The 13,206-nt window shown below is 39.1% G+C and overlaps 1 protein-coding gene across 1 annotated transcript; it reads left to right on the top strand.

The window, feature by feature from the left end:
* Positions 1-11,872: 11,872 nt before the first annotated feature.
* Positions 11,873-12,820, top strand: LOC311181597 (olfactory receptor-like protein OLF4; the record flags this gene model as incomplete). Its single annotated transcript, XM_084250044.1, has 1 exon — positions 11,873-12,820. The coding sequence occupies exon 1, from the start codon at positions 11,882-11,884 to the stop codon at positions 12,818-12,820; it is 939 nt and encodes a 312-aa protein (XP_084106170.1). The 5' UTR covers positions 11,873-11,881.
* Between the last annotated feature and the right edge of the window lie 386 nt (positions 12,821-13,206).

Here is a 13,206-nt window from a genome sequence, read left to right as displayed (position 1 = left end):
AAGAACAACAAAAAAAACCCAAAACCAGTAGAAGAAAAGAAATAATAAAAACCAGAAATAAATGAAATAAAGCAGAAATAAATGAAATTGAAACTAAAAAAAAAACCAAAAGATCAATGAAACCAAGAGCTGGTTCTTTGAAAAAATCAATAAAATAGACAAACCGCTAGCCAGGCTCACAAAGGAAAAAAGGGAGAAAGCACAAATAAACAGGATCATAAATGAAAGAGGAGAATTCACAACGGACACAGCAGAAATCAAAAGAATAATCAGTAACTACTATGAACAGTTATATGGAAACAAGTTCAACAATCTAGAGGAGATGGACAAATTCCTACAACTCTACAATCACCCAAAGCTAGATAAAGAAGAAATAGAACACCTAAACAGACCAATTACAAGCAGCGAAATTGACATGGTAATCAAAAACCTTCCCAAAAACAAAAGCCCAGGACCTGATGGATTTACAAATAAATTCTACCAAAGATTCAGAGACGAATTAGTGCCTATCCTTCACAAACTCTTCCAAAAAATTGAGAAGGAAGGGACAATGCCAAACACGTTCTATGAAGCCAACATTACACTAATACCAAAACCGAATAAGGACAACACAAAAAAGGAAAACTACAAGCCAATCTCCCTAGTGAACACTGATGCAAAAATCCTCAATAAAATTTTAGCTATCAGAATCCAACAATGTATCCATAAGATAATTCACCACGACCAAGTAGGATTCATTCCAGGGACACAAGGATGGTTTAACATCCAAAAATCAATCAACGTTATCCAACAGATCAACAAAAAGAAATATAAAAACCATATGATAATATCAATAGATGCTGAGAAAGCTTTCGACAAAGTGCAACACCCATTCATGATAAAAGCCCTTGAAATTCTTGGGATACAAGGAACATACCTCAACATCATAAAGGCCATCTATGACAAGCCAACAGCCAGTATCATCCTCAATGGTGAAAAGCTGAAAGCAATTCCATTAAGATCTGGAACAAGACAAGGATGTCCACTCTCACCACTGCTTTTCAATATAATACTGGAAGTCCTAGCCAGAGCAATAAGACAAGAGAAAGACATCCAAGGAATCCAAATAGGAAAAGAAGAAGTCAAACTATCACTATTTGCAGATGATATGATAATATACATAGAGAACCCCAAAAACTCCACAGAAAAACTAATTCAACTTATCAATCAATTCAGTAAAGTGGCAGGATACAAAATCAACACGCAAAAGTCAGTAGCCTTCCTATACACAAACAATAAATCTGAAGAAGAAGAAATAAAAAAAAAACCATCCCTTTTATTATCGAAACAAAAAAAATCAAATATTTGGGAATTAATCTAACAAAAGAGGTAAAGGACCTATACAAAGAAAATTATAAAACACTGTTAAAAGAAATAGAAGAAGACACAAAGAAATGGAAAGACATCCCCTGCTCATGGATTGGAAGAATAAACATTATTAAAATGGCCATCCTACCAAAAGCAATATACAGATTCAATGCTATTCCAATCAAAATTTCAATGTTATTCTTCAAAGAAATAGAACAATTATTGATGAAATTCATATGGAATCACCAAAAACCCCGAATAGCCAAAGCTCTCCTGAAAAAAAAAAGAAGGAAATGGAGGCATCACACTCCCAGACTTCAAACTATACTACAAAGCCATAATCATCAAAACTGCATGGTATTGGAACAAGAACAGACATACAGACCAATGGAATCGAATAGAAAATCCAGAAATAAACCCACAGATTTATGGTCAACTAATCTTTGACAAAGGAGCAAAGACTATGCAATGGAGCAAAGAAAGTTTGTTCAATAAATGGTGCTGGGAAAACTGGGTCGCTACATGCAAAAGAATGAAGCTTGACCACTACCTCACACCATACACAAAAATCAACTCAAAATGGATTAAAAACTAGACATAAGACCTGAAACCATAAAATACATAGAAGGAAATATAGGTGAAACACTACATGATTTGCATATCAAAGACATCTTTACAGACACATCACCCAAAGCAGTGATAGTGAAGGCAAAGATAAACAGCTGGGACTACATCAAATTAAAGAGCTTCTGCACAGCAAAAGAGACAATAACAAAAACAAAGAGAAACCCCACCAACTGGGAGAACGTTTTTGCACACAACACTAATGATAAAGGACTGATCACAAAAATCTGCAAAGAGCTGATGAGACTCAACAACAACAAAGAAAATAACCCAGTCAAAAAATGGGCAGAAGAGCTAAAAAGAAACTTCTCCAAAGTGGAAATGCAAATGGCCAACAGACATATGAAAAAATGTTCAACATCACTTGTAATCAGGGAAATGCAAATCAAAACTACCATGAGATACCATCTTACACCAGTGAGAATGGCACATATTAAAAAAACTAGCAACAACAAATGTTGGCGAGGTTGTGGAGAAAAAGGAACTCTCCTGCACTGTTGGTGGGAATGCAAACTGGTCCAACCACTATGGAGAGCTGTGTGGAGATTTCTGGACCTACTAAACATAGAGCTTCCATATGATCCAGCAATCCACTCCTAGGTATTTACCCAAAGGACACAGAAACATCCATTCCAAAGAACACCTGCACCCCTATGTTTATAGCAGCACTATTTACAATAGCTAAGCTTTGGAAACAGCCCAAATGCCCAAAAATAGATGACTGGATCAAGAAGATGTGGTACATATATACCATGGAATATTACTCAGCATTCAAAAAAGATAAACACATGCAATTTGCAGCAACATGGATGGCACTGGAAGGGATCATGCTCAGCGAAATAAGCCAAAAAGAAAAAGAAAAATACCGGATGGTCTCACTCATAGCAGGAATCTAGAAAACTTAAATAAGGGATCAGAAAAATGAATAACTATAAGAAAGTGAAAATCAAAATCAACAAAAAACTATGAACTAGAGACACTTTTTGGGGGGTGGAGGCCGGGAGGGGAGGGATTGGGATCAGAATGGGGCATGTGCAGTTGTATGGGGGAATATAAAAATAAAATTTATTATGTAAAAAAAAAATAAAAAAATTTAAAAAATGTAAAAGGATTAAACTCAACAATAAAAAAACACGGAGTCTCAGGCTGGATTAAGAAACAGAACTCAACCTTCTGCTGCCTTCAGGAAGCAATTTAACTACAAAAGATAAAAATAGATTGAATGCAAAATGATGGAAAACAATCCTACAAGCAAATGGACCAAAAAAGAAGGCAGAAACAGCTATACTTACATCAGATAAAACAGATTTCAAACTCAAAAATGTATAAAGAGACTCACATGGTCACTACATTATGATCAAGGGTACAATATAGCAAGAAGACATAACACTCATCAAAATATATTCACCAAATGAAGGCACACAAAAATATATCAGACAAAATTTAGAATCTCTGAAAACAGACATTAGAGAAAATGCATATGTGGTAGGAGACTTCAACACACCACTCTCAACCATGAGACAAAAATCAATCAATGAGACAAAAAATAAGCAAGGACACTAGTGCTCTAAACAAGGACCTAGACCTCATGGGTTTAATAGACATCTGCAGAACACTGCACACAAAAAAATCTGAGTATTGGGCCTCCCCAGTGGCGCAGCGGTTGAGCGCTGGGTTGCGAAGCTGCCCGCGGCCTCTGCGGCGCTGGTTCGATCCCCGGCTGCTCCCCGGCCACCGGAGGAGGATCCCATATGGCGCGCAGACCTCTCCTGCCGCCCTCTGCTCCCCTCAGCAGTGTACTTCGGTCCTTCTGCCTGCTCTGCTCCCCGCTCTGGCTCTGGTGAATTCTCTCACCCTCCCGCGCTTCTGACTGTACCCAGTGCATGTATAAACAAAACAAACAAACAAACCAGCAAACAAATAAATAAAAGCATGCCTCTATAAAAAAAAAAATCTGAGTACACATTTTTCTCAAGTACACATGGATCATTCTTCAGGATTGATCACATACTGGGACACAAGACAAGCATCAACAGATACAGTAAGATTGAAAGCATACCAACCATCTTCTCTGATCATGAAGGCATCAAACTAGAAATAAACCATGAAAAGAAAGAAAGGAACCCTCTTACATGGAGATTGAAACCCACGTTATTGGAAGACCATTGGTTCAATGTGGAGATCAAAGAAGAAATTTAAAAATACCTTGAGATGAATGATAATGAGAACACAACTCTTCAGAACATATGGAACACAGCAAAAGCATTTATAAGGGGAAAATATATAGCAATACAGGCTCACATCAAGAAACAAGAACTCAAAGGAACAACCTAAACCCTCACCTTAAAGAACTGGAAAAGAACAACATAAAAAAACCCAAAAGGCAGTAGAAGAAACAAAATAATAAAAATCAAAGCAGAAATAAATGAAATGGAAGTTTAGAAAATAATCCAAAAGATCAATGAAACCAAAAGTTAGTTCTTTGAAAAAATAAATAAAATAGACAAACCCTTAGCCAGGCACACAAAGAAAAAATGGGAGAAAGCACAAATAAATAGGACCATAAATGAAAGAGGAAACATCACAACAGACACAGCAAAAATCAAAAGAATAATCAGAGACTTCCATGAACAATTATATGCAAACAAATTAAACAATCTAGAAGAGATGGACAAATTCTTACAACTTTACAATCATCCAAAGCTAGATTAAAAAGAAATAGAACAGGGCCTCCCCAGTGGCACAGAGGTTGAGCACTGGGTTGCAAAGCTGCCCACAGCCTCTGCAGCACTGGTTCAATACCCGGCTGCTCCCCGGCCACTGGAGGAGGGTCCCACATGGCGCGCAGACCTCTCCTGCCGCCTGCTACTCCCCTCAGCAGTGTACTTCGGTCCTTCTGCCTGCTCTGCTCCCAGCTCTGGTTCTGGTGAATTTGCTCACCCTCCCGTGCTTCTGACTGTACCCAGTGCTTATGTAAATAAATAAATAAATCTTAAAAAAAAAAAAAGAAAGAAATAGAACAGCTAAACAGACCAATTCCAAGCTGTGAAATTGAAACAATAATCAAAACCCTCCCCAAAAACAAAAGCCCAGGACCAGATGGATTTACAAATGAATTCTACCAAATGTTCAGAAATGAACTAGTGCCTATTCTACACAAACTCTTTCAAATAATTGAAAAGGAAGGGATAATAGTAAACACGTTTTATGAAGCCAAAATTACACTAATACCAAAACCAAACAAGGACATCACACAAAAAAAGAAAACTATAGACCAATCTCTCTAATGAATACTAATGCAAAAATCCTCAATAAAATCCTAGCAAACAGAATCCAACAATGCATCAATAAGATAATTCACCACAACCAAGTAGGATTATTCCAGGGACACAAGGATGGTTCAACATCTGAAAATCAATTAATGTGATCCAACACATCAATAAAAAGAAAAAGAAAAACCATATGATTATATCAATAGATGCTGAGAAAGCATTCAACAAAGTTCAACATCCATTTATTATAAAGGCCCTCGAAATTCTCAGGATAGAAGGAACATATCTTAACATAATAAAGGTCATACATGACAAGCCCATAGCCAATATCATTACCAATGGTGAAAAACTGAAAGCCTTTCCCTTAAGATCTGGAACAAGACAAGGATGTCCACTCTCACCATTGCTTAATATAATTCTGGAAGTCCTAGCCAGAGCAATAAGACAAGAGAAAGAGATACAAGGAATCCAAATAGGGAAAGAAGTAAAATTATCATTATTTGCGGATTATATTATGCATAGAGAACCCACAGAAAACTAACCAAAAACTCCACAGAAAAACTAACCAAAATAATCAAACAGATTAGAGCCTCCCCGGTGGCGTAGCGGGTTGAGCGCCACACTGTGGGGTTGGCATAGCAGACCTCTCCTGCCTCGCCCACTGCTCCCCTCAGCAGTGTGTTTCGGTCATCTGCCTGTTCGCTCCCCACTCTGTCTCTGGTGAATTCTCTCTCACACTCCAGTGCCTCTGACCTGTATCCCAGTTCTTGTATGAATAAAAATAAATCTTTTTAAAAAAAATAATAATCAACCAGTTTAGTAAAGTAGCAGTATACAAAATCAGCACACAAAAATCAGTAGCTTTCCTATATGCAAACAATAAATCTGAAGAAGAAATCAAGAAAACCATTCCTGGCGCCTCCCTGGTGCACAAGGGGTTAAGACACAACCTTTGAAGCTGCCTGCAGCCTCTGCAACAGGAGCACAAGTTTGATTCTCTGCCCCTGGCCAGCCAGCCAGGGAGCAACCCACATGGCACAACAGATCTCTCCTGTCTCGCCCACTGCTCCGCTCAGGAGTGTATTTCAGTCTGCCTGTTCTGCTCCCCACACTGTCTCTGGTGAATCCTCTCACCACCCCCCCATCTCTGACCTGTACCCCGGCTCTTATATGCATAAATAAGTAAATATTTTAAAAAAAAAATCCCTTTTATAACTGAAACAACAAAAATCAAATACCTGAGAATAAACCTAACAAAAGAGGCAAAGGACCTATAGAAAGAAAATTATAAAACATTGTTAAAAGAAATACAAGAAGACACAAAGAAATGGAATGACATCCCCAGCTCATGGATTGGAATAATTAACATTATCAAAATGGCCATCCTACCAAAAGCAATTTACAGATCCAATGCTATTCCAATAAAAATTCCAATGACATTCTTCAAAGAAATAGAACAAATATTGATGAAATTCACATGGGGCCACAAAAAAACCCTGAATATCCTGCACTCTCCTGACTAAAACGGAAGGGAATGGAGATATCACATTCCCAGACTTCAAACTGGCCATAACATTCAAAACTGCATGGTACTGGGGGGCCTCCCCTGGTGGCGCATCGGTTGAGCACTGGGCTGCAAAGCTGCCTGCAGCTTCTGCAGCACCAGTTCAATCCCTGGCCGCCGGCAAGGGTCCCACATGGCACACAGACCTTTCCTGTCGCACCCACTGCTCCTCTCAGCAGTGTATTTCTTCAGTCTGCCTGTTCTGCTCCCCGGTCTGGCTCTGGTGAATTCTCTCACCCTCCCGTGCTTCTGACTGTACCCAGTGCGTGTATAAATAAATAAATAAATCTTTAAAAAAAAAAAAAAACTGCATGGTACTGGAACAAGAACAGACACACAATGGAATCAAATAGAAAACCCACATATAAACCCACAGATTTATGGACAAGTAATCTTTAACAAAGGAGCAAAGAATATGCAATGGAACAAAGAAATTCTTCAATAATGGTGCTGGGAAAACTGGGTTGCTGCATGCAAAAAGTGAAGCTTGACTACTACCTCACACTGTTAGGGAGAAAGGATGTCCTGTGCAAACTCCATACAGGCTTTGTAGATGCCAACCCGACTCCATCAATACACTGGGAACTACAAATCCCATGATCCCTAAAGGGAGATTGTAAGGACCTAAGGGAGGAATTAAGCAGCCATTTTCTGGCACTTGTGAATATAACCAGCCATGTTAGTGGGGTCTCACTCACTTGGCTCGTGCTCTTGGCCAGGTAGCATTTGGTCTCCGCAGGTCATTTGGGATTCCAGGTAGGCAGAATGGGTAGCACACATTTAAGAATTTATCTCCCTCTTTTCTCCCTGAGTTGTACATTTCCTCATTTCCCCTTCCCTTGTAAATAAACCTTTTGTTAACCTTTTGTGTGTTCCTGAAGTTTAAGTCCCCTTTAAGCGCATGGGTGAGGACCCACAGTCAGGCAATCCGTTTTATATCAGGGTTGCCCTGTAACAACACTGTGCACAAAAACTAACTCAAAATGGATCAAAGAATTAGAGATAAGACCTGAAACCATAAAATATATACAGAAGAAAAAATAGCACAACACTGCATGACACACACCTCAATAACATCTTTAAAGGCACACCACCCAAAGCAAAGATAGTGAAGGATAGGATAATCAACTGGGACTACATCAAATTAAAGAGCTTCTGCACAGCAAAAAGAGACATTAACCAAAGTACAGAGAAATACACTGATTGGGAGAAAATTTTTGCACACAATATTAATGATAAGGGACTGATCACAAAGATCTACAAAGAGCTGACAAAACTCAACAAAAACAAAGTAAACATATGAAAAAATGTCCAACATCCCTCATAATCAGGGAAATGCAAATCAAAACCACAATTAGATACCATCTTACACCAATGAGAATGGCACATATCAAAAAAACTAGCAACAACAAATGTTGGTGAGGATGTGGAAAAAAAGGAACTCTCCTGCACTGCTAGTGGGAATGCAAAGTGGTCCAACCACTATGGAAGGCTGTATGGAGGTTCCTCAATCTGCTAAAAATGGAGCTACCATATGATCCAGCAATTCCACTTCTAGGTATCCACCCAAAGAACACAAAAACATTAATTCAAAAGATACCTGCATGCCTATGTTTATTGCAGCACAATTTACAATAGGTAAGCTATGGAAACAAGCCAAGTGCCCAAAATAGATGACTGGATTAAAGAAGATGTGATATATATATATATATATATATATATATATATACACACACACACACACACACACATACACACACATACACACACAGTGGACTATTACTCAGCAGTCAAAAAAGATGAACTCATGCCATTCACAGCAAAAGGGATGGAGCTAGAAGGTATTATGCTCAGTGAAATAAGCTGGAAAGAAAAAGAAAAATACCAGATGGTTACACTTGTAGGAGGAATGTATGGGATCCAAAGAAGGGATCAGGGGGAAAAAAACAATTATAACAATGTAAAAATCAAAATCAATCAAAATAAACCAGAGACTTTCTGCAAGGGGAGGAGGAGGGAGTTGTATCAAAACAGGGGTGGGAAGAGCACAAGGACTATGGTACCCGGGTGATGGCGATGGTACCCGGGTGAATTGGTGGTGGGAATTTCACAGGAACTATACCCCAGGGGACAAAGCATACATTGTATAAAAATGAATAATGATGTAAAAAATATATAAAATTTTAAAAAAGAACTATTCCCGGCCTCAAGTCAATACTTTGGAAGACTGTGAGTCCTACTCAAGATAAGTTCATCAGTTTGGATTTAGAGAAAACATTAGCTCAAGATAAGGTAGAAAGGTTAAATCTTTGGAAATCAGGTGAGTTCATAGAAAAGCACTAAAAAGTGAATTTCTCAGACTTTAATCTGGTCTCTTAGGAACATAGAAGCAACAGAAATAATTTCCTCTGTGTTCACACTGGTGTCCCACAGGGAAATTACGTGTTCATCAGTGGGATAACAATGGAAACAGAAACTAATGAGTATACACTGGAGCTATAAATATCTCCTTGCTGCTGTCCCTTGGCCTATGCAATTTGAGATGAACAGAGCATGGTTGTTGCTTTTGGAATCATAGGTTTAACTCAGGGACCAATGCTTCACGGCTTCCTGATGTCCTCCCTGGGAATAGAGCCTCAGTCTCCATTACCAACCATCCAGGGAGAAAGTCAAACATCTACACTGAGACTTTCCTCTCAGAGACCCCAGGTGAGTCTGAACCCACAGTAGATACTTCCAGAAAGGTTCAGAGATAATGGAAGTGACAGGTCTTACCAAAGGTCACTTTAGTGCCACTATCTAGAGCTGAGAAATTGTCAGGTTTATTTCTAGGTAGATAAACTACTGTATTTAATATGTTAGAAAACAGAGGTGACTCAGGGAGTCAGAAATACATCATTACCATTAAATGACGAGAGGAAAAACTGGAGTTGGATGAGAATAAAAAAGAACTGAGAAACTTAAAGTAGTTCCAGTAAGATTAGAATATATCAGTTTTGCAGTTAGGAGGAGTGGGAAAATAAAGTGTTAGGCGTGGGGCCTATGCAGTGAACGGAGAGCTTTTTAAAAAATATTTATCATGGGATATATTTGAGCATGTGTGTGTTTATTAGAAATCCCATGCAAAAGAGGTAACTATTACTTTGCCACAGTAGCTTTTGGGATCTATATTACAGTATCATCTTGCATGTCTCATATTTATATGAAAAGCAACTGCAATTAAAATGCAAGAAACATGCTAATGAGCTTTCCTGTACAATTATTTCAGTACACATGGGTGGGGAAGCAGTGGAGACAGTTGAGAGGCAGAGGAAACATCACCTCATCACCAGTGAGACCATTCACGTAAGAACAGGGAGTAACAAGGGCAGAGGAAGCTTTCTACAGATACTGACTGAATCTATTGACCACCTAGAGAGAGGGATCACCTATTCCACTGTTTCAGTGATGATATTAACATTGACTTTGGTTTGTTTGGTTCTCCAGGGACAAACACCTAAATTGTGATAGAACTGATACTCAAACCTTAGTTTTCTGATTCTGTAAGTATTGCATTAATATCATTTAGATAGTCTTTATCATCTCATCTTTTAAAATCCCCACATCTGTTTATGTGTATGTGTTCAATTGTAAAATGAGGGTCTATTCCCTTTGCTCATTTATCTCATGGGATATCAATCAGCAGGTGTCTTCACACTGCAAGATATCATCCTTCCTCATTTGGATCAGGTGCATGTTACTGTGTTATTAGTTATTCTGGGCATCAAGGGGATATAACTGGGGTTGTGATGCTTCCAGAACCAAGAAAGTCTTCTCATCACAATTTCTCAGGGACCCCCTGAGCTCATTATATCATTATTCTCTCTGTCTATATCTTTCCCTTCTCCATTTTTTAACTACTTTTTGTTTCCTCAAATTCATGTTACAAAATGTGAATAAATATTCATTTGTAGAACAGCCTCAAAGACATGTTTCCACATCCCTGAGAAGCTTGCCAAATGAATTTGAGACTATTTCTATATTCTTGGAGAAAAATTGATGTCAGTGGTTTCCCTTATCTCATTTATTTCCAAATTATTACAGCTGTGTAAAGAAGAGATTGGTAATGACATGGCCCTAAGGGTCCATATTACATGTTTGTGTGTTACTCTGTGTTGGGTGTATGTACATTTTATGAGTCATGAGTATTTCTGAGGGTAGAGGTATCTAACCCATATACATCAAAACATGTCCCTTAATTCCCTTAATTGGGATGTTGTCAGCCAATGGAAACTAGGGGACGTTTTCTACTCTCAGGATTTCTGGAAAACGATATAAGTACAAGGAACAAGATGTGAAAGAGGTGCTTCCTGTGTCTTCAAGTCTCAGCAGCAGCAGCAGGGACATCACCTTGTTACTCTACACTCTCTGACGTCATCGGTCATCATTCCCTCTTGCTCATCCCCTCAACACAGAACCTTCCATTGAAGCCTTGACTTTTAACACAACAGTTTTTCCAGAGCCATTACCCTGGCCAGGCTTTACATTCTGACCCTCAGTACACATTCCCTGAGAAAACTTATGTTTCCCACCTAATCTTACCGCAGGTCTTCATTATAATGTTTGCCAGTCTACAAAAATGAAATATAATACCCAGTAAAATATAACACCCCCATCTACTCTCTCTTTAGACATGACTGATTTGTCTGCTTGGCACCTGGTAACATCTGATAATTTATCTGATTTTTATATTTGCTTATATTCCTTCACCATCAGTGAATCTTAGAGACTTTTGTTCCTCAGCACTGTACATCCTGTCTCAAATCCAGTCATTACTCGATTTATATTCCCCGAATGCAACACAGAATTGCTCACTAAAAGTGTAGCCTTTCTACCTGGGGAAAGGCTGGGAGAGGGACAGGAATTCCTATTTCCAGATGGCACCGGGGGGGCTTGAAGGGATCAGGTAATTAAAATTTATGGATCTTGATTATTGAATGCAAAATAAAAATCACAGCATTTCCAATATGCTTGTGAGGGTCATTTCTGACATTGCCCATGTTACTTTCTGTTTTCTGGCAGCCACTTCCACTACATGGAACCAGGGAATGACACGCAAATTTCAGAATTTTTCCTGCTAGGATTATCAAAGGAACCAAAGTTACAGCCTGTCATATTTGGACTTTTTCTCTCCATGTACCTCATCACTGTGTTGGGAAACCTGCTCATCATTGTGGCCGTCATCTCAGACCCCAACCTCCACACCCCCATGTACTTCTTCCTCTCCAACCTGTCCTTTGTGGACATCTGTTTCACCTCCACCACCATCCCCAAGATACTGGTCAACATTCAGACACAGAGAAAAGCCATAACCTATGAAGGATGCATCACCCAAGTGTATTTTTTCATTCTCTTTGGATTATTGGACATCTTTCTCCTGACCGTGATGGCCTACGACCGCTATGTGGCCATCTGCCACCCCCTGCACTACACGGTCATCATGCATCCCCACCTGTGTGGCCTCTTGGTGCTGGTGTCCTGGATCATCAGTACCCTGGATTCCTTGTTACAAAGCTTAATGGTGTCACGACTGTCCTTTTGTGGCATCTTGGAAATCCCCCACTTTTTCTGTGAACTCAATCAGATGATTCAACTTGCCTGTTCTGACACCTTTGCTGATAATGTGGTGGTTTATTTTATATCAGTTCTGGTTGGTAGTGGTCCCCTCACTGGGATCCTTTACTCTTACTTTAAAATAGTTTCTTCCATTCGTGGGATCTCATCAACTCAAGGGAAGTATAAGGCATTTTCCACCTGTGTGTCTCACCTCTCAGTTGTCTCCTTGTTTTATTCCACAGTTCTAGGAGTGTACCTTAGTACTGCTGCTTCCCACGGCTCACACTCAAGTGCAATAGCCTCGGTGATGTACACTGTGGTCACACCCATGGTGAACCCCTTCATCTACAGTCTAAGGAACAATGATATAAAGAAGGCCCTGAAAACATTCTTTGAGAGGAAGCCACAAAAATACTAATTATCTGAAGTGCCCTTAATTCTGAGGTCAAATCCTCAGAGCGAGAAATTGTGATTATTTGATCAGCATATGAAAATACACTTTGCTCTTTAATTTCTTTCCTGTAGTTTCTATTTCTTTGATCTCCACTCCTCTATTAGTATATACAATCCACTTTAAGATTTCTGCTCCCTTTTTGTTTCACTAAAAGTATCACTATGCATTGAACTACTTTTTTTTTTAATTTATGACACTTTTTTTCATTTATTTATTTATTTATTTGTTTATTTATACAAGCACTGGGTACAGTCAGAAGCGCGGGAGGGTGAGAGAATTCACCAGAGCCAGAGCGGGGAGCAGAGCAGGCAGAAGGACCGAAATACACTGCTGAGGGGAGCAGCGGGAGG

Source organism: Talpa europaea (assembly GCF_964194135.1).
Source record: "Talpa europaea genome assembly, chromosome: 12".
Lineage (NCBI taxonomy): Eukaryota > Metazoa > Chordata > Mammalia > Eulipotyphla > Talpidae > Talpa > Talpa europaea.
The sequence above is the reverse complement of the archived record's forward strand: the minus strand, read 5'-3'. Positions and strand labels throughout refer to the sequence as shown.